The following is a 22,384-nucleotide window of genomic DNA, read 5'->3' on the forward strand; positions in this document are numbered from 1 at the left end:
TGAAAATTAGGATCCCGAACTTCAGTCACATTAGTAAGGTCAAACGCCTTAATCAGATGAAGAAGAATTTTCACACACTTGTACTTGAGGAAATAATCAAATTCCAAACCATTATTTCTGACATATGACATACATCAACCAAATGACAGATCCCAAGTTTGGCATTAAAATACCCCCAGAATAATTTCATATCCTTGTGCAAATTAGTATATTTAACTTACAGATCACAAATCAAAATATAAATCCTGTTAAAATTGGCAGTAATGTAAAAACATTTTTTTTAGAGTGCGAACTAGACCTGAGATATTGGGTATCAGAGCGCTTTACATGGGCACCAGTTTCAGTTACATGAGGAAACATTCATATTTGTTAGGTACAGGGAGATAAAGTGATTTTCCCCGGATCACAGGATGATGAGCATCGGTGCCGAGGCTCGAACCCGGTACCCCAGCTTCCAGGTCGTCCACTCTAGCTGTAAGGCTACATCCTCGCCACAGCAAGTGTGTCAAAATACCCATAATAAAAAATTAAAAAAACAATAATTAATCCATTAGGCCACATAAATAAAAGTGCTTGAAATAGAGTGCAGCCAGACGGAACTTGCAGCACAAAGAACTTGGATCCAGGACATAAGTCCTGCCCAAGCTCTTCCAGACGAAGAAGACACTGCAGGGACTATGTGGGAGCAATAACCATCCAGGCTTATGGTTTCCATACACCAAGTTTTGTGAAAGAGAAAGATATCATAGTCCCATATGAAATTAACCAATTATTTGCAGCCTATCCTGCTTGCCAGGCCGGCAGTATTCCAAAATAGGATCTTAATCACTTGGCCATGACTCTCAGTAGTAGAATGTCGACCTTTGCAGTGCAACACAGTAGAATCAGTAGATTATACGTTTAACTCGCCCTCATGTAACGGGACATAGCGGGGTAGACAGATGCGGGGCTCTAAGGAGAACTCATCCCTACTGGCCTCCTTGGCATAGGCTTTCTTAGCTTCGTAAGGAACACAAAAAAATAGTTAGTACTGTTATATCCTGTGTCACCTAGTTCCTTGCTGCACAGCCTGTGTGAGTGTGATGTAATAGAATGTTCATGAGTGCATGGTTCGGATGAGTGGTCAGTTGGAATGAGTGGGGCTGACCAGCAGGATGCTTGTTCCGGTGGGGCCTGTTCCATCTTACCTCTCACTGAATAAATCTACATAATCTATACTACTGGACTGATTACATACAAGGACCTTACTTAATTTACAAAAAGTACAACAATTGGGAGGGGGGAAAATAGGTTGAGACAACAGGTAGATAGCTATCTTCCTCATTTATCTGGGTCAAAAATTCGAAATGTGAATCTTATGCTGTCCCCCTCACCCCCCACCCCCCTATATCATGAAAGCCATGGTTTTATTATCATTTTTTACCCAGTTAATTTTAAAATCTTTTTTAACTAACCAAAAAGTTAAGTTATTCTGCCGTTGAATACCACAATGTCTTTGCACTTACAGTTTGCACTGAAAAGTAATATTTTCCATCTAAAGCACTGCACCCGTATGAATTATCCAGAAGGTATTCAAACCAATAATCTTATATAATGTAAATCAGTGCTACATAATTCCTGATTACGTTCTTGTATTTTTATCACCACTATTATTAACCACAATAACCTACTGACCTCTTCCATCCCCACCTACTTCTTGTTAGAGTGGTCTGAAGCCACAATGCAGAAAAAAGGATGCAATGGAGAGCATACTTCTTTGAAAACAAGTGCAGAAAATTAGAGAGTGGCCCACACTAAGGTTCTCCCCAAACCAATTGTTAACAATGCACCTCTAGGGCATGGACAATATGGCTGCCAGGCAGCACCTGGACCTGATGAACTCCATTGTCAGGGCCCTGAGACACAGGATTCAGAAAGAAAGGTGGTGGTGATGCTAATCTGTCCCAGTGGGAATGGGCAAAAGGGTGGCAAAGTACCTCTTTAGACCTGGAGGGTGTTCTAATGGGTGTGGTGGAATGGCTCATAAGTAGAGACTATGCGGTATAGAACTGAAGGAGGCTCAGATTCTGACCCAAGATGAAGTCAATGTAAATGAAAGATCTTTGACAGAGTTGAAATGGAAAGAGCAATGCATGATTGTGTGAGCACCTGTGCAGTGAGTCACTGAAGGCACATACACTGTTGGGAAAGGCATTGGTGAGGGGCCATCTTTGTCTCTCTGATATTTCATTTTGAAAGCAAAATATGACTAGAGGAAAGATTGAGGAGATAAAAAGAGGGCCATTTTTTCAGGGGGTGGGATATATTCAGATCCTTACCTCTAACAATTTCATAATCATGCCCAACCTGAACAAGGGGTCAAAACGAACAAGGAAAAATCAGACTTATTTGCCTACAGGAGATCAACAGCCGGACGGAATGAGGGAGAGAAATGGGAGAGGTTGCTACTTACAGCTCCTACTCACGACTGCATTGTGGGACAATGGAAATGATCCCATTTGGAGTCATGAAGATTACTGGTAAATAATGAAAGCATTACCACCTCATCCATCTTCCTCGTCGCAGTCATTAACCTTGAGTATATACCAAGTATTAACACTCAGAAAGTCACTGTGCCCCCTATGGACATGTTCTGTATCTGTTCAGGAAGAGGGCAATCCTCAGATAATTAGAAAGTCGAGATTGCTAAGTATAGACCACAACTCAGGGTTGTCACTGTAGGCTTTCGTCTATTATCAGACAGACCTCATTTAATAAACATGTCATCTGATGTACAAAATAAAGAAATATAGTTTAAGTCAGTAGACAAACATGTAGAGACATTGGAGAGATATAATTGAATTCTTCCTCAGAAATAACATTTGACAAAATGCAGGAAGAATTAGTTCCTGAGATAAATTAAAGACATGCTAGGGCAAAAAGAAGCACCTGATCTTAAGGATAATTTTACAGACAAATCTTCAGCTAAGGCTCATGAGAGAGTAATGCACTAAATTTCCCAGACTCTGAGCAGATGTTATAGTCCCTAAGAATAAAACCTTGGCTGATAAGAGAGGAAGAAGAATATATTCCAGTAAGGCAAAGACCATAAAACCAAACAAAGATCCCAGTCAGGAAAGGAAGAATGAACTACAGGTCTGAGAGATTGCAAAACCTACTTAAGAGACTAGAAATCAAAGGAATATGATTAGAAAGATCATGTCTATGGCCACCACAAAGATTGAATTGTAGCCCACTACACTGGTATGGTATATATTGGTAATCCGAAAAGGAAACTAGCCCTAAAAAAATCCAGAATTCCTAAAGGATCACAAGCCCTAGGATGTGATCATTTAGAATACTAGTAGAATTAAAATGAATTACAATGATCAACATGAAACGTCAATGTAGCAGGGTGGCATTCTTGCTGCAGATCCATAGCTACTTTTCTAGGACAATCTAAATGCTGGAGACCAACCTGCTCAACCATCATATCACTACTTGAAGATCATGTGGATCCCAAAAGATCGAAAACTGAAGAGATGGAGGAAGAATCAGCATCTTAGAGGGATGCTCTAGAGTTACCTTCAAAAGGAGGGAAAACCATGGTCTCATGGGTCAAATTGGGGGTTCTAGAATCATCTCTGTTCTCCCCAAATGAATCCTTTCCAAAACTCTGAATAGTAGTGATATTATATGAAATACATATAGAAGGTGCCGTTGTCTGCCCTTGGGTAGCGCATCCACACCTAAGATGTTGCACAGGTGGCTGCTGAGCAAAAAACAGGAAGAAGCTCATTCTCAGGGAAGCACAAAGATCTCTCATAGGAGTTCACAATCTTGCAGAGGTCTGACAAAATATATTACTGATAAACAAACTGAACTCATGAGAGAAAATGCCTGCTGAGATTGTCTGCATGCATATTTCCCCTCTCCAGAAGATAGGCTGATTTCAGAGAAGGGAGAAGAGACTTCACACACTGAATATCACATTGGCTAGTAAATCTAAAAAGGTTATCTTTGTCCCTCTGTGAATGATATAGTGTAAGCAAGAACCTCTGATTGTACCCTACACATTTTGGCACTGATTCTGCTGATCATTTTTACCTGAAGTGCACTGGGCCATGTTGCCGGGTCCCAGTGCTTGAGCTCTGACCCCTCAAATGTATGTATAATTGGCTAATGCCTGATTAGCAAATGTAGCTTACCTGGAACTCCACAGTATATGGTTCACAGTGTACCCAGGTACTGTTTGTTAAATGTCACCTGAGGACTGCTGCACTTATTGGGACACCACTCCAGTGATGTGTTAAACCATGGCTCTTGGTATGCCACTGTAGCCTAGTCTGGGAGCTTTGAAACTGACAACTTGACATGTTAAAGTAACCCTTTTTTGCCTAGTCCTAACTTTCCTTTTTAATATTTGCAAGTCAACACCTTAGGTAGGCCTTAGAAATCCATAAAGAAGGAGCAGAATATTTTAGAAAAGGACATGACAGTTTTATGTTTTATGTTTCCTGAGAGTTAAAACTCACCAACGACGTCTTCACTGAAGTGAGGCTGGTAGTCCCACTGGCTAACATGGGGTTTCACTATCCAACTGCTAAGTGCTAACTTCCATTTGGGACCAGCAAATTCAGTTTTCCAAGGTATGAAATTAATTGTTACATTAAACAAAACATAGTGCTGACTTTTAATGTGAGTGACTTGAGAATGTCATCACCTTCTGGCCTCAAAGTTCTAGTGGTGATTTCTGCTAAACTACAGCAGTTGCTACCTGAGGAAGCCTCCTGCCAGACAGTGTGAAGTGCTGCCAGAAATAGAGAACAAAAATCCTGAAGGTAGGAGGAGGTGTCACCTCCTCCTAACACACCTCCTCTTAACTGGATGGCTAGAGGTCTGTGGCCACAGATGGCCCAGCCTCAAATGGGATCTCTGCTCTGATAGGCAATGTGAGCCACACTGTAGACGTCGACTCCATTTGTCAAGCTAGACAGGATGGCATTTCCCCCCAGAAAGGAAAAATCTATTGCAGAACCTCATGGCTGTGCCCATAGATCGGATCAAGGGAAAAATGCTCTGACAGCTTGGATTTGAGAAGAATGATACACTGTGGGATTGGATAGTGCCAATCTCCCAGGAAATGATGAACAAGTGGGGTTTGCCTGTGAGAACGTTTTACCCATTGATTAGGGAGTCCTCTCTACCCACAACCTTAAAACTGGCATAAAAGTGGCACCTCTGGATACCAGCCTCAGAACACTATTGAACTCAAAGGACAGAAGAAGAATCACACCTTAAGAACCTGTGGACCTCATTAAGAAACCCTCTCCCTGCTGAAATGATACAGGATTTCTGAAAGGGAAGGGCTGCTTCTGCTTTTGACTTCGCGAAGAGAGAGAGACATCCCAAGGGTTGAAAGTGCTCCCCACTCATTCCCACTCCTCCACCAGTAAGTGGACTCAAAGTGCGATTAGGCTAACCACTCAATAAACTTCAGAAATACAACACTAAAGAAGCCCTGCATCTGCAAGTGCCCAGCTGGGCAGTAACAACTGGATTTGCCTTGGGACCTGCTAGTGCACTCTGAGAGATAGCGTCCTAGCCCCCACAATGATTTGAGACATTAAATAATGTCACCTGAATCTCTCCAATTCGAGGACTTCTTAGCTTCTTCCCATGTCCCATGACCCTCCATTGAAAGATTCATGAGTAGCGCCCCAACCCATCTGTCAGGCATCTAGAAGCTCCCAGGCCTTTGGTTGGTACTTGAGTTTACTTTTTACCACAGGAAGAACTGCAACTTGTGAGTCTTGAACTCAAAGATAACAGTTTTTGACAAAAAACTAGAGGCTCATACACTACACCTAGCCAGCACACCGTCATCGTTGAAGACTCTTTAGGCCACAGATCATATTGTACCAGTGAAAATGTGTTATTATTTGTGGATAGCCTCAAACAGCCCCATAAACCTAAGCTGACACGGACCGCTGGACCTCACCTATCCGCTGATGTCAAGCCCAACACTGGATACCAGATGCAGAGTTCCCCAACCACGAAACTGTCAGCAAGAAACAGAACCATAAAATATTTTTAAGTGCAAAGGTAAAAGTTTGACAAGGACCAACCTGGCCACTGCTTTGGACCAGCGATCCATTGCAGTCAGCCTGAAACTTCGACTTTGGTCTAGACCTCCGCATTCGAGACTCATAGACTATGAGTTAAAAGCAGGGATTTATGGAAAAGTTTCACTGAATTGCAGTGAGTTTTTTTAAATCTTTGAAAAAATCATAACTCTGGCTCTCTACATCAGGTTTTTGTTGTTTTGGTGTCTGTTTAAATATAGAAATATATACTATTTTTATAAATTGGAGTGGTAATTTTTTGTGCCGTGTTTGTTACTTATTAAATGTTTATGTACCGATAAATGTTTTACACTTATATCTTTTGGTTTAAGCCTGGCTTCTATGTTCCGCAGCTGCCAAGATTGATCTAAGGTTTAAATTATTGTAACCTTACTGGACCTGATATCAGAATATTGGCATTATTTTCTTGGTGAGGTCTCATAACCAGTCCAACTAATAATCCAGATTCTCACATGAAGGCTTCGGCAACTCGATTGTAAGTCCTTGCTGTCAAATGCCACCCATTTTCCTGGAAAGAAAAAAGGACCTGAGAGATTTAATAATATCATTTAACTCCCCCCAATTTGAGGACATCTTAGCTTCTTCCAAAGTCCAATAACCATTATTTGAAAGATTCCTATGAATAGCAGCCACAAATTATCAGTCGGGCATGGGTTGTGAAGACCAATGGGCACCGCAGAAAAAGACAACCTCCATTCACCAATGGTACGTGTTTCAGCAAGGCACCTTTGAGTTTTAAGTATGCCATTCCACCTCAGAAACTCACGGACCATGACACAGCAGTATTCAGGGCTTAGACTAAACACATTGCCATCTATCACCCACACTATGCAAGACCCGGCCCAAGGTATATCACTACATTTATATTGTATGATATTAATCGCATCGCAAATGACGTTTAAAGTTTGTACAGTTTTGTTTAAACGCAAAGAATGCTTGCATTATGATGACTGGAGTCCCTTTGAACCTGTCTATTCTCCTCCCTGATCATCCTAGAAGAAACTTCATGAGGAAGTATTTGTGGTCGCCCTTCTTCAAAGGGAGGGGTTTCTGTGAATAGACACATAACACAGCAAAGGGGGCTAGTGGGCTTGCGTGTGCTTTTCTTCGACACTTGGATGTTGGCAGCCTTGTTTGCTTGCTTTGTTCAGGATGTCACTGAAGAGATTTGTTTATTCTGGAATTGCCTGTGGGCGTGATATGCATTGAGACTTGTTACATTGACTCTAATACAGACTTAGGTTCGGAGCTAATCGTTCTTTCTCTCATTTTCTTCCAGCTTATTTCCCAGTTCGGCTTGTGAATGGCTTGGACAGATGTGCCGGTCGCGTTGAAGTATATTACAGCTCCTCCTGGGGCACGGTGTGTGACGACTATTGGGACCTCAATGATGCGCATGTCGTGTGCAGAGAAATTGGCTGCGGATCAGCAGTGTCCGCTCCAGGGAATGCCCTCTATGGACAGGGCTACGGTCCCATCCACCTGGATCACGTGAACTGCAGAGGGTATGAGTATGCGCTGTGGACGTGTCCTCACAGAGGGATGGGCGTGCATGGCTGCAGTCACCATGAGGATGCCAGCGTCATCTGCTCAATGAGTGAGTGTTCAGTCATCAATGAAGCCCATTACTGACTATCTGACAGTATTCTGTGACAATGTATTACAGTACAACTGTAGATCTCTTGATTATTCTATGAGATGCCACATTTCAACAGTGGTTATTGAAAAGGAAGAACTTATTTTTTTAAGATTGTCCTCATATGGCAGAGACGTCATTAATTCATTTTGAGCTTGTTTAAGGTGCTCAGAGAAGGGATATTGGTTCGTCTCTGGTTCAATGGAAGAGAGCTGTCATGACCATGCTTGCACAGTGTTCCCATAACCATGCTGGGTCATGGGCAGGATTGCCTCACAGAGAGAGAAGACAGGATGTATCATTGCGCTGTCAGTAGGAAAACCTCGAATGAAGAGAGCCTTCTGCTTTGGCTTACAGTGAAGCCAGTTTGCACTACCATACTGATAGAGCGCGTAGGTCACCCAACTAGAATTTGTACCGATACTCACCTAGGCCCATAATTCCAAATCATATACCTTAACATTTATTTAGGTCACTCACGCTCCACTACCAGTATATTGTAATTTTTTATCTCTAATTCTTATATCAGTAACTTACCAATCCTTGTCACTAGATACCTAAACAAGATGAATCAGGGAGTTAAATTAAAGGAAAGGCAGTCAAGATATCATAACATTTGCATTTATATAATTACCACAGACTCAGGGTAGGTTTAAACTCTTTATCTAATCATCATCATCAAAGGTCATAAGCCACAGGTTAAACGCAATTAAACTATCAATAACCAAAATCAGAAACAGCGTATAGCTATGTAAAAGAGAAATTATGCCAACCATTTAGCAGACTTGAAATAAAAGGGAAGGTAGGAACAAGGAACACACTAAATTTAGAAAACAGACTTTCGCAACTTGAATAAAGCAGGGTAAAGAAAAGGAACATAGTAAATCCAAGAACTTTCGCAATTCATTTGCAGTTTAAAAAAGAGAACACAATTATGCAATTCGAAATTCAGATTTAGCATAATAACTATAGTGAAGGTAAGAATTGGAATACACTATAGATTCAGCTTATCTCCTTAAAGGTAGGGTGAGAAAAGGAACATAAACTATTATAGAAACATTTAGCATTGAGTAAAGGTGGGTTGGAAAATTGGAACACGCTAATAAACAGTAATACTTGAAAATCTCATTGCCAAGGGACAGGGAAAGAAAAGGAACATATGCAATCAAAATCTTTGCACAATCAGGGAAGGTAAGAAAAGGACGTGATTTAGAAAGACAATTACCCACACAGATGTATATTTACCTAGAATAGTCTGAAGACCAACCCTGGCCATGGGTCAGTTGGAAAGGACAAGAGAAACCCCAAATACTTCAGTGCCAGTAGGCAAGCAGGTGCAGCTCATGGACAATCAGGACAGGATAACCCCAGAATTGGATCAGGACCGGATCACCGAAGGTTAAGACCAGCACCCGCAGTTTCGGTTGCAACGCTTGCGCTACTCTCTCTGCAAGGAATCTGCCAAAACCCCAATTGGGTTATAACTTTTATCAGCAAAGTGCTTCGCCAGCAGTTTCACTTCCCAAAAAACCCAGATTGGGTTCTCGAACCTTTCGACAGAGTGCTCCGCAGCTCTCTGCTCTTAGTCACCTATTGAGTGCGTTGGGCCAGTGACAGGTCAGCTATTCAGAGAAGTTGGACAATTTCTCTAGCTAAACCTACGCTAATTATACTGTTTTTCAGGTCAGTGTACCACCCCCCAATGTTGCAAGTGTAAGGATCCCCACTTTTGATTGGACGAAGGAGGAGGACAGGTCATCACACCACCTAAATTTTGGACTTTCACAGTCTCCTTATTTACATTTCACCTACTCCCATTAAATTTCAGGTACCCATGACATATGTCTTTTGGTTAACAATGGTGAATATAACATTGAATACAATGTAACAATTTTCTGTACAGTTCAGCTCCTTCTAGCTGGGTTACAGGTCGTCTTCCCAGGCGCATCTTGGCTGTTGCTGCCATCTGGCTGGGTTTCAATGCCGCAGAGTTCATCTTCCCTCTGCAGGGTGACATGCGCAGAAAGGACTTCCAAAATGGAGTAGTAAGCAACTCCCAGGCCCAAAGAACACGATACATGAAAAGTAAATGGAAACAATTTAGAACACAGTAATAAATTATTACACTGTATACCATGAATCTCTACACTATACCCATTACTTTAATATAAACTATAGCATTAGGATTAGGCAGAACGAACAGCTTAGCAAAAGCAGCAATGCAAGCCTCTTGCATGTGAGAACACAGAACAGCCATTTTAGCACTAGTGCGCAGATGCGAAAGGGTTCCCTCCAAAGCTGCGAGTACGTCATGTCACATGGGTATGACAGACGCATGCGCAGTAGAAATTCCTGCATAGCAGCAGCCATTTTAGCTGCAGCATATTAGGATTAGAAAACACATAAGCAAGCTTCACTCAGATTCCCCATGTAAGTGTAAGATGTGCGAAATTTGTAAAACAAACAGGTTGGTTATTTTGTTATTTGTTATTCGAGGTTCATGAGTATGAGCAAGTCGCTTCGTATGCGAATCCTTGCTCCATCAATACATCACAGCTGCGATTTTACTGTCCACTGAAAGCACTGCTATTACATAAGAGAAACTTCTAATGTAAGTAAAATCCTCACTTACTGCGGTGGTAACATTACTACCTCAGATAAATGCATCCCTGCTTCCGGCATTTACACGCAATTCTCGAGAAAACAAAATGCTGCCAAAAATTGATGGTTTACTTCCCAAACTAAGATTAGTACTAAAATGGTTAAACCCATAATTATCATCTAGATTTAGGTTTGTGTGGTCAGTAAAGACTTAGGCGACGGTTCTCATCTATTTCTCCTGTGCTGGCTTTAAACCTGCCTCCTAGGGAGATTGAAATGCAATCTTTGGTAGAGCAGTAAATTGTACCTCAGCTGTATTTTCATGGGCATTTGTATTCCACTGCCTGAAGTAAGACATTAGTTCATTACTATCAGACACTACTCTCATTGGGGCATCTGTGCACAGGAGAAATTTAGAGTTCGAGTTTTTTTTGTCTGAAAGGCTAAGGATTTCTATTACCAGAGGTTGTATGAATGATGGTATTCACACTTGTGAGGGTATGCATATACAATGGTGACTTTATCTGACATGAGGTGATATGATAGTATGGTTTTCTTATAGCCAATTTCTGAGTGATGGGGTGTATTTTCTACAGCAGACGTGTGTAAAGAGATATAGGGTAGGAGACTGCTGCTGATCGATTCCTTCAGTACTATGGAGAACGCAGTTCACCCACCTATGAGTGTTATACTCGCTGAATGAGCAGTTACAGCATACAAATGAATCTTAAAATTGGGAGCGTTATAAACTATGGGTTTATTCTTTTGAAATCTGTGGGGGACTTTAGTAAAAGAGAAGAAGAATGCACAAAGGAGTTTGGTGGAAACATTCATAGGTTGCTACTATTTTTGTTCTCTAGAAAAAGAAAATATCCTGGGTGGCAACTGGTTGGGCTGCATTTCAATCTATTTTTTTGCCCACTGCTCCAATTGCGACAGTCCAGCCAAAATCGACAGGCAACGTCCCCTCGGAACACTAACACAAGTATACTGAGACAGGTTTCTGCCTTGTTGGGACTCATCAGTAAGGTTTAGCCTGGATCCTTTAGCTGAGTGGTCATATGGCCGGCATCTGTGTTCCCAACCCAAGGGGACCTGGCACTGGCAGGCAGCTTGGCCTGGACAATTCCTATTGGAGCAGATCCATGGCTAGTCTACAGTAGCAAACCACAACACCACCATCCTAGCACAGTGTCGCTTGCTACATAGGTACTTCTGCAATATAGGGCTTGGTATGTGTTACTCCTTGTCGTGTCCTTTTACCATTTATCACTAAAGTTGAATTTAACGAAATGCAATTTAAAGATGAAGTGGAGGTCTTTTGAGAAATGGGGTACATAGTTTCTGGATAGATGGTTCTCTACATGGGCCTCGTGAAGTGTTATCAGGCTGAAGGTGGTCGCGTTGTGCATTATATGTTAAGTCATACCATATCATGTGGTCATGTTATATCCTGTCATACAATGGAGAATTCTACAAAGCCTCCACACATATGCAGGTAGTGATAGACATAGGTCAAAGGAGAAACGCTTCAGAGCAGATTGTGAAAAGGGAAAAGGCATATTTGTCAAGAGAGAGGGAGGGCGAAAACTAAGAATTGGGGGTGCTTGTGTGAGAAAACCAATGACCTGCATAGATAAAGGCCCTAAACATCTCCTACCAGGAAGCAATCAATTGGAACTAGTACCTACTGAAGAAACATATCGCTGTGGGGAATATTTTGTCCCATTTTCCCTGTTGCTTTCAACAGAAGTCTGGTTTGATGCTTAATCGATAAAGTACAAGTGTATGTCTTAAAGGCCTCAGCTTGTGTTCTCTACATAGCCTGAGTGATGTCACTCTGGATTCAGGGTAATGGTAGCACAGTTGAAAAGTTAAGTATTTGTATCCTGTGTAGCTTTTTTGAACATGTATGAGGTGGCAAGTGATTGAAGCATGATACACTGACTTTATATTGCTCACTCTGCTTGCAGACTTTTCTTCCTCTCTGAATCTAGTGTATTTTGATTTTACTTGATTTATTAGGTCAGAGGTATGCGGAGTGGGGGTCCCCAACACCCCGTTTGAAGCTTAAAATCATATCAAGGCAGCCATAAGTCACACAGTATAAAGACGTCAGAGGTCCCAAGCACAGCTAACACCTGCTCCTTAGACTCAGCAGAACATAAGGGGAAACCAAAGTGCACTTCGCCTTGTTGCATCACAAGTTAGCAAAGATATCTCAAAGCGTACTAGGTTGTTAACCTTGATAACCTTGTTAACTAAGAGAAACTGAACTAAAATATACATGCTACCAGAAAAATAAAAGCAAGAAAACACATATTTTATATCATGCCTTTAATATACGCATATCTGTTCACCAGCTCCGCTCGATTCTTGGCTTAGTGCCATTCTTCTGGTTGCCTGAGGGTCCCTTGCTGTCCTCTGTGCCCGTCATTGTCACTGTTAGTGTTCCTTTTTATTTTGTTAGTGCCTGATTTTGTGTTTTAGTGTTTGTTCTGTTATTGCATGATTCTGTGCCTCTTGTTGTTCAGCGAGCCTCACTGCTTGATTCATGCTGATTGCCATTCTGTCCTCCAGCGCCCCTCCCAGAACCTACTTATTAGAGGCCCTAGTGCAGCCGTGCAGCGTACACGCACAGCTGTCACACCACTGGTGCACCAAAGGCAAGCCCGTCTGTGCCTGTTCGCATTTGGACCAAGCTCAGAACCCTGGTTTCTGAACATCTGTTGTTGTATATCTCCATGAACCACTAGAGGACCTTTCTCCTGCCAGCACTGCCATTCAACCTGCAATACAGAAGCAGCCAACAATGCCAGTACCTCTGCAAACACAACTGCAACCACCATGCCGACCAAGACCGCCAAGGCACAACTCGAGTGCATTCTACTCAACACACGATCACTCAGCAAACACGCCACTGAGATCTGGGACACAATCTCACCCCTCAGCCGAGACATCATCTTCCTCACAGAGACCTGACTGAACTCTGTTTCCGTGCCAAACATCGCCATTGTCACACCAAAAGGCTACAAGATAACACGCGGGGAATGAAAGAAAACCTGTGATGGAATTGCCATTATGTACAAGGATAACATCTGCTGCAAAACCTCCTCAGACGACTTAATCCTGATAACTTTCTAACTTCACACAAACGGAAAATGCACCCTCACATAAAGACCACTGGGATCAAGCTCCATCATCTGCAACACCATCCATGACCTCATTGCCCCTATATCCTTCAACTCTGAGCACTACATCTTCCTAGGGGATATTAACTTCCACCAACACAACAACCTTCAGGAAAGCATGAGCAACATCAGCCTCAAACAACTTCTCACTGTACCAACGCTCATCCCAGGACACACGCTAGACCCCATTTATACGTCCAGCTACAGAGTCAAGTACAACCACGTACCACAGCTCACCTGGAACTGCCAGAACGTGTCCACTTCAGGATGTACCAACACTGGCACCATACTCCCCAGCTCCATTGGAAGAAACTGGAAAAAGATATCAGAAGAACAGTGGTAAAACGCTGTCCACTCCCAACTCCCAGACACAACATCCGACTCAGAACAGGCTGCGAAGAACGTTTCACAGTGCATCAAGAAATGTCCCAACATAATCGCTCCACCAAGCCAGCCAAACCCAAAGTATCAGCCAGAAGAGCCAGTTGGTTCACAGTGGAGCTGATATCTATCAAACACTGCTGCTGGCAACTAGAAAGGAGGTGGCGCACTATGAGAAAGACAGCAACCCATACTGCACTCAACCAGTACCATTGCCTCCTGAAAGATACAAAGAAGAATGCTTTAGCAGACCACATGGAAGCCAGCACAAACCACAGCAAAGATCTCTTTACCATTACGAAGGAGTTCTCAAACCCAGAAGCCACTGGAAATTAGATTTCCCACTCAAAAGAACTGTATGACACCCTGGCAGACTTCTTCCATGACAAGATATCAGCCATCTATGAGCACTTTAAACCCCAATCTGCTCCGCCGACAGCATCGGCCCACTCACACCCATGAATACTAAATACTTGCGCACACATTGGGACATTCTCACAACTCAAGCCACAGTCTCCATCATGGACTCTGTACACTCGGGAGCACTCGCTGACCCATGTTCCCACCACATCTTGAACCTCGGTAGCAAGAAAATTGGCAACATGCTAAAGAATCTCCTGAGTGCTTCCATCACCAAGGCCTCCTTCCCTGAAGAATGGAAACACACCGAAGTGAGGCCCCTTCTGAGGAAACCATACGCTGACACAGCTGAACCAAAGAACTACCAGCTGATCTCCCTGCTTCCCTTTCTGCCAAACTTTTTAAAAAAGGCTTTTCATTGTTTAGTTGAAATTGACTAGTAACTCAACTTGTATTTTACTATCAATTTGCTATTTTAATGTTCCCCTCCCCTTATCCCCTTTTTTTTAGTTTTTCTATGAATATATTTTCATTATATCTATTCAAATATGTATACAAATATTGTACATTAGATATTGTAATAGATTGTTGTTGTTTAATATTATTTTTTGTATGTCTTGCTTGTTTGTTTATTATGAAATAATTTGCAATAAAATATTTTTGATTAAAAAAAAGGCTATCAACCAGCATCTCACTGAACACTATGAAAACGTCAACCTCCTAGTCCCCTCTCAATCTGGATTAGGAGCCAACCACAGCACTGAGACAGCCCAGATCGCAGCCACTGAGAACATCAGGGCCCTCCTGGACCACGGCCAAACAGCAGCCCTCATCCTCCTAAACATGTCAGCCTCCTTCAACACTGTCTCCCACCACATCTTGATCAACAGATTCCACCAAGTCACATTCTAGGGAGACGCCCTTAAATGGATCACCTCATACCTCACCGGCAGAATCAAGAGAGTCCACCTCCAACTGTTCACTTTGGAACCAAAGAAGATCATCTGCGGCGTCCCACAAGGATCATCTTTCAGCCCACCCTCTTCAGCACGTACATGACCGCCCTGGCCAATGTCGTCAGATCTCATGGACTCAACATCATCTCCTATGCCAATGACACCCAGCTCATCCTCTCAATGTCAGGAGATTCCTCCACCACCAGAGTCAACTTCAACAGATCTATGATGAACTTTACTGACTAGATGAAGGGCAACTGTCTTAAGCTCAACACGGACGAGACAGATGTTCTCATCTTTGGGAACACCACCTCACCATGAATGACACGGTGTGGCCTGCTGAACTCGGCTCTTCCCTGGCCCGACAGACCATGCCCGCAACCTCAGCATCATCATAGACAGCAAGTTATCTATGAAGAAATAGTTAAAAACTGCCTTGTGCACCTGCTTCTACACTCTACACTTGCACTGTTAAATTTTCAATTGACTACCAAGCAAAACTGGAAGGACCATCACTCAGACCTTTGTCACCAGCAGGCTGGACTATGGCAAAACTCTCTATGTAGGAATCACTGCATACCTCCTCAAGAGACTACACACAATACAAAGTTCTTCAGCAAGGCTTACCCTCGACCTCCCTAGAAGGACGCACATCACTCTGCACCTTAAGACGCTAACTGGCACCCGATCCAGAAAAGAGGCCAGCTCAAGATGTTGACCAAAATGCATTGAAAGCTCAGCACAATGAAAGACCAGCATGCATCAACAAACGAATGACCTGTAATCTGCCTTCCTCTTCCTCGCAAAAGCCACTGGATACACCGAGCCAACAGGTGGCCAATGCCTGGAATGACCTTCCCCTGCACGACAGGGCTACTTCTTTGCTCCAGGAATTCAGGAAGGGACTGAAGACCTGGCGTTTCAAATGACCGGAGCACCGCAAAACAGCTAACAACTACAGCTCCTTAGGACTCTGACAGGTGATTTGCCACGCTTTATAAATCGTGATTGATTGATTGAGTGATTGATTGAGAAGGAGCCTGGATGTTCTATATGGTGTGTAACAGATATGCTATTATTTACGGTCTAAATGACCATTTAAATACCATACAATACAAAAACATATTTTTGCATAAAAATATTTCTCTACTGACTTGCAGCTTACAGTATGGTGCATATGGCACGCAGGCACAGACACTAAACTGCAGAACTATGGTAACAAGTGTATATAAAAACAACAAGTAGAGAAAATATACGTTTATATATGTGATGAAAGCTGCTGTATAGGAGAACAGCAGTATCCCTTGGCAGGACTTCAAGCCAGAAATTTCCATCAATCACAGTTGTGCTCTACTCTAGTAGATGCAGATTAGTGAAGTACCTTTCTGCAATCTCTGTGATGGTGTCTGGAGACACAGGAAGCTGAGTAACAGACAATGACCAGATAGCCTATGTCAACTGTGGCATGGTGCCCCTTAATCTAAGTGGGGCATGAAAGGGGGGCAGTGTACTCCTGGAGGGTATATAAGTAGCTCTAAGGATCAGAGCAGGAACCAAAGAACAGAGGATTCCTCTTAGTGTACACAGCAGGGGGTTGAGGTTAGGCTGAGGTGTTTTGAGGTTACCTAAGAGTCAGTAGATATATTCTGAGGGCCAATTGAGGAGCTCCTCAAGACAGAATGAGTTCAATAGGAGCCTGTAAAGTTAGTTTGCATGGACTCAGGTGTCCAGAAGTTCTGACATTATTTGAGGGTTCAGAGAATCACTTAGGGACAATAAAGCAACTCTTTTAGTCCTCAGATGGATGTAATGAGTGGTATGCTAGACAGGTCTGGTTGAGGCAATCTATGGGAAGGAAGAGGCTCAGCAGAGCCGAATACTCTCAAATTGTGTCTAAAAGATGTAAGTCCCATCTCTGGAATTCCGAGTGTCGATCCATTGTTGGTCCCTAACCACAGTCTGAGGGTCATAGGAGGGTGTCCAAGGACTCATATGCGGTACTTAAGGGTGGCTGCATTCTAATTTCTTGTTAGTTGTAGTCTCACTTGGGATCTCATAAGCTTGTCCGCAGCTCTTTAAGGATGCCACTATTCCTCCTATGTTTTAAAAGCATATAAGGACATTTGTACGAAAAAACAACAGCGGACCCTACAATGCCGCACCTATAATCCAGTTCCAAAGTCTGTCATATATTCATATGTGTTTTCTTGTGCCGCCTACCCCAACGCCAGCTGCTGTTTGGCGTCGCTGTGCTCTCCAGATCAAATAAACAATTTTTTCAAAGTTCATGGGGGCGCACCAAATAGAAGTCCAAAAAAAGTGTAAGTAGAAAAATATTTTCTTTATTTATCTTTGTCCATTAAAATACAGATCATCAGTTGGTATACAATGAATTCAGCCAACGCGTTTCACTCCCTACCAAGGAGTTTCTTCAGGGCACTGCAGTTCTTTATATACTTTTTGTTCAGGTATTTTCCATGTTTCCAAAGCTAATTTCTTGGTCATCCGTTTGGTTATTTCTGTATCTTTCTATTCTTTTATTTGTGCAGTCTAAGTGTTCCCTTATTTTTTCACGTTTCCAAGACTTAATTGTTCTTGCCCAAAAAGTGGATTCAGGGAACCAGCCATGCCGACACGCTAACAACTACGCCGAAAAATACAGTCAGTAACGCAACGATCGTGTACAAATACGAACAGGGATGAGAAGAATCTTGATTCCCTGAATCCACTTTTTGGGCAAGAACAATTAAGTCTTGGAAACATGAAAAAATAAAGAAAAAATAAGGGAACACTTAGACTGCACAAATAAAAGAATAGAAAGATACAGAAATAACCAAAACGGATGACCAAGAAATTAGCTTTGGAAACATGGAAAATACCTGAACAAAAAGTATATAAAGAACTGCAGTGCCCTGAAGAAACTCCTTGGTAGGGAGTGAAACGCGTTGGCTGAATTCATTGTATACCAACTGATGATCTGTATTTTAATGGACAAAGATAAATAAAGAAAATATTTTTCTACTTACACTTTTTTTGGACTTCTATTTGGTGCGCCCCCATGAACTTTGAAAAAAAAGCATATAAGGACAATCTAGAAACTTTTGGTGGGTTGCTTATATTTCCCTTCTACAAGATCCATCCGTGCCAAAATCACAGATTTGACACATCCCAATTTTGCAGTTTACCTCTTTGAAAATGAGGATCTCGAAGGTGTAAGTCTGACGAATGAACAGGCAGAAACTGTAGAATAGTGATCAGCACGTTAAAGATTTGGCAGGAATGTGCACCTGACTGACAAGTGAGACAATGGGATCTGGCAACCCTACATTCTCAGAACGAATTCCCGTCACTAATGTCTGAGACTGGAAATGATGGACAATGTCCATACAGGGCTAGAAAGATATCACAAATGAACTGTTCGTTATTGCAGCAAAACCTTACTGGAGATAGAAGCTGTTTTATTTCATTTAATGTATTAATATATTAATAAGTCCTGGTCTGAAATTCAATGATCATGCGGATCATGGTTTACTTTTTCCTTTAGAATTATTTGATTGAGGGAATCTATAAATGACATTCAGCTGTATTTTTCTGATGTTAATTTGATTTGCTGCCTTTTCTGATTACAGGTCACTCAGCAACTACAATGCCAACAGCTGGTAATTATGATTCAATTATCTTATGCTTGTGTGCCGTGTAAATTAGTGATTGCACTGCTAGTTCACAAAAGAGCAAATATCAATGAAGGGCAATTTAAGATGAACAGAAATGATAACACAATGTTTGCGAAATAAGGGGGTCATTATGATGGCAGAGGGACTGCCACCACAGGGTCGGCAGTGGCGGTCCTTTCGCCATCACCAAGCCTATTACCCATCTCCAAATCAGGATGGCGATGTGTACCACCGCAGATGCAAAGTTTGTCCACTGAGTCCCCTACAAAGGTAATCGCACCGATTGCCTGGTGGATGGTTTAGGGCCCCTGAAATGGTGGCGGTGCCTAGCAGACACCGTCCACCAAATTAGAATAAGGGTTTAGAAAGGCCTTTCCATGGCGGTGATGCCGCATGAAAAGGCTGGCGGTGATTGGGTTGGGGGGTGTCGATGCACTGGGGGGTACCCATGGTACCATCTCCTTTTCCATGCTAGAAGTGGCAGGCTCCGTGTGGGGCCTGCGTCGTGGTGTAGGGAAATGTTGTGCAAGCAGTTTTAACATTGTGTACGGGGCTGCAGCCAGCAGCACCGGACGCAATGTTAAAAGCCATGGATGCGCCTGCCTGTATGGTGGGCGCATCCTAATCACTGTGTTGGGACCGCTGCATATCTGGGGCGGTCCCAAACAGCGCTATGATGGCGGGCAGACCTAGTCCGCCCGCCATCGTAATCAGCCCCTAAGTGATGAGACTCATTTGGTGGGAGGGGAAACACACTAGGCCAGGTCAACATACAGATGTACTGAGAGCACTGCAGTGCAAAGAAAGAAGATTACTGGAGAAAATAAACTGTGTCCCAAGTACCTTTTTCTGAGTAGCACTAGTGACCTATTGTGGCAGAAAGAAACGCATCTAAGAATACAACTTCATAACAAAAGACTGATTGGCTGGTTTCCATACTAGATAAGTGTACTGCGATCTATGAGATTACAAGTACAGGGTGTCCGGATGAAGGGTGCAATAAAACATTATTATGTGTGGTTATCTTTCATTTATGCTTTGCTTTTCTTTAAATGTGCTTTTGTCAGAAATGCTATGGTCAGAGACAGGAAAGATGTTGAATAATGCAAATACTTGTGAGGTCTTTTGAGTTTAACGGAATGGGAGCACTGCTGTACATAATCTGTGCTACTGTTCGGCAAAACATACTATTTCCTTGCTCTACATGGAGTAAGGGAAAACACTTGACTTAGAGGCCCATTAGGATGGTGGGCAGATTGCCCCCGCCTGGCCGGTGGTAGTCACTTCAAAGACCCCCCTGCCACATTAGGGTGGCTGGGGGGTCTGCAACCGATGGGAAGACCGTCCGCCGCTTTTCCGCCGGTCGACTCGTCGACCGGGTGGAAAACATGGTTAATATGGGCCATCTATATTATGATTATGGCGGAGAGCTGCCTTTCCATGGTGGCATTGCCACCATGAAAAGGCATGCAGTGTTTGCTATTGGGGGCCCGTAGCGGGCCCCCAGGAGGTTGGGGGAGTGGAGGGTGCACATGGGGGTACCTATTGTACCCCGCGGCATTGGCATAGACAAGGTGGCAGGCCCCGTGTGGAGCTTGTCACCTTGTGCATGCCAATGCACAACGTGCATTCCCAGCAATGCTGGCAATGCTGGGAATAGGGGATGCCACCAAGTGGCAGTGGCATCCTAATTGCAAGTGCAGGACCGCCGCACCCCTGGAGGAAGGTCCCGCATTCTGTTATGGTGGTGGGCGGTTTTTGTATGCCTGCCATCGTAATGGACCCCAAACACTGGTGGATTCTCAGCTGCCTCCACTGGTGTGACTTTTTATCCTGATGGCTCAAGCCAGTGTTCAGACAAAATATTGAGTCAGAAATATCAACTTGCAAAAATATAGACTCAAAAATATTGTGACATGTAAATATCATTAGCAAGAAAATTGTCAAGAATATCGAATTTAAAGTAAGTGATATCAATTTTTCAAATATTAAAGTCATTAAGATCGGGTACAAAAATATAGTTGTTTATAATATTGTTTTCAAAATATTGTTATGTATTTTGGTATCTATTTAAAATGTATTTGTTGCATTTTTTTGTATGAATATTGTTTATGTTAATTAATGTATTTGTAAAATGTTTAGGAGTTATTAAATTTAAATTAAATAATCTTTGTTCTTAGCACTGTGGTGTGTCACAGGGTGGGAAGTAATTTAATTATAATAAATGAATGATACATTTTTAATTATTATTGTTTTTCTAGTTAGTTAATTATGTTATTAGTGTTAAATACATTTTTTTAAATATACATTTTATGTGCAGCTTGTGGGCTTTAAAGGGGTGCAGGGTGGGAAGTAATTTAATTTCAATTATTATAGGGGTACAGTAAGTTATTTCTCAGTAATTAATATTAATATTTGCAGTTAATGATTATTTTAATAATTATGTTAATTGTGTGATTACATTTTAATATAAACTTTTATGGGTTGGTTTGAGTTTGCTTGGGGTATATTGTAGGAAGTAAATTACATTTTGAAATAGGTTTAACTTTATTTTGAAATTGATCATAAGTATTAAAATTACAATGTACTATGTAAGTCGTGTTAGTAATCATTTAGTACATTTTAGGAGAATGTTCTATATTTTGTGGGGTATATTGTGTAAAGTAAATTACATTTGACAAAATAATAATTAATTTATATTTATATTGATAATTAGTTTGTTGGTCAATATTGATGTTTATATGTAAATAAATATATTTTGAATGTTACATTTAGGTGTTGCTTGTAAGTTTGCAGGGGCATATGCTGGGTTTTGAACTGAAATAAAATTATTTGATAACTTTTTTTTAAAATCATTTTCAAACAGATTTTTTACATGAAAATTATTTTTAGATTTACATTTTAATAATCATTGTCATTATTTTTATGTATTTAACATTATAATATGTATTTTTATATGAAAAATATTTGTAATTGTTTAATATTGATTTTTTTATTTAGTTTTTAAATTATTGTAGTGTTTTGAAGAGGTTTTGTTTCGTCCTAATGTAGTGCAGCGGGAATAGTACATTGTTTCCTTCTGCAATCCATCAATTTCCCTACTGTTGCACCGACTGGAGTGGGAATAGTACATTTTACTCCTCCAAAATCCAGCACTTTCTCTACAGTTGTATTGACTGGAGTGGGAATAGTAAAATGTAACTCTCAGCTAGCCAACACTTTCCATACTGTTCCATTTTTTGGAGTGGGAATAGTACATTTTAGACCACTGCTATCTATCCAACACTTTCCCTACTGTTGCACTCATTGGAGTGCGAAGAGTATATTTTACTCCTCCGCAATCCAACACTTTCCCAACTGTTGTATTGACTGGAGTGGGAAAAGTAAATTGTACCACTCCACAAGCCAACACTTTCCCTACTGTAGTACTGAGTGGAGTGGAAATAGTACATTTTAAGCA

At 41.8% G+C, this 22,384-nt stretch overlaps 1 protein-coding gene across 9 annotated transcripts in view; it reads left to right on the forward strand.

Annotated features, from left to right (window-relative positions):
- LOC147712238 (scavenger receptor cysteine-rich domain-containing protein DMBT1-like) overlaps positions 1-22,384 on the forward strand; it is a 685,888-nt gene that overhangs the window by 444,607 nt on the left and 218,897 nt on the right. For all 9 annotated transcript variants that reach the window (XR_015295985.1, XR_015295986.1, XM_086922971.1 and 6 more), the window contains 2 exons: positions 7,405-7,722; positions 18,880-18,909. Coding sequence is in view for 7 of the 9 variants with exons in the window: in XM_086922971.1 (XP_086779097.1) it covers positions 7,405-7,722; positions 18,880-18,909 (348 nt within the window). In the remaining 2 variants the exon portion in view is untranslated. The remainder of the gene's footprint in view (positions 1-7,404; positions 7,723-18,879; positions 18,910-22,384) is intronic.

The sequence above is a fragment of the Lissotriton vulgaris genome, chromosome 5, assembly GCF_964263255.1.
Source record: "Lissotriton vulgaris chromosome 5, aLisVul1.2, whole genome shotgun sequence".
NCBI lineage: Eukaryota > Metazoa > Chordata > Amphibia > Caudata > Salamandridae > Lissotriton > Lissotriton vulgaris.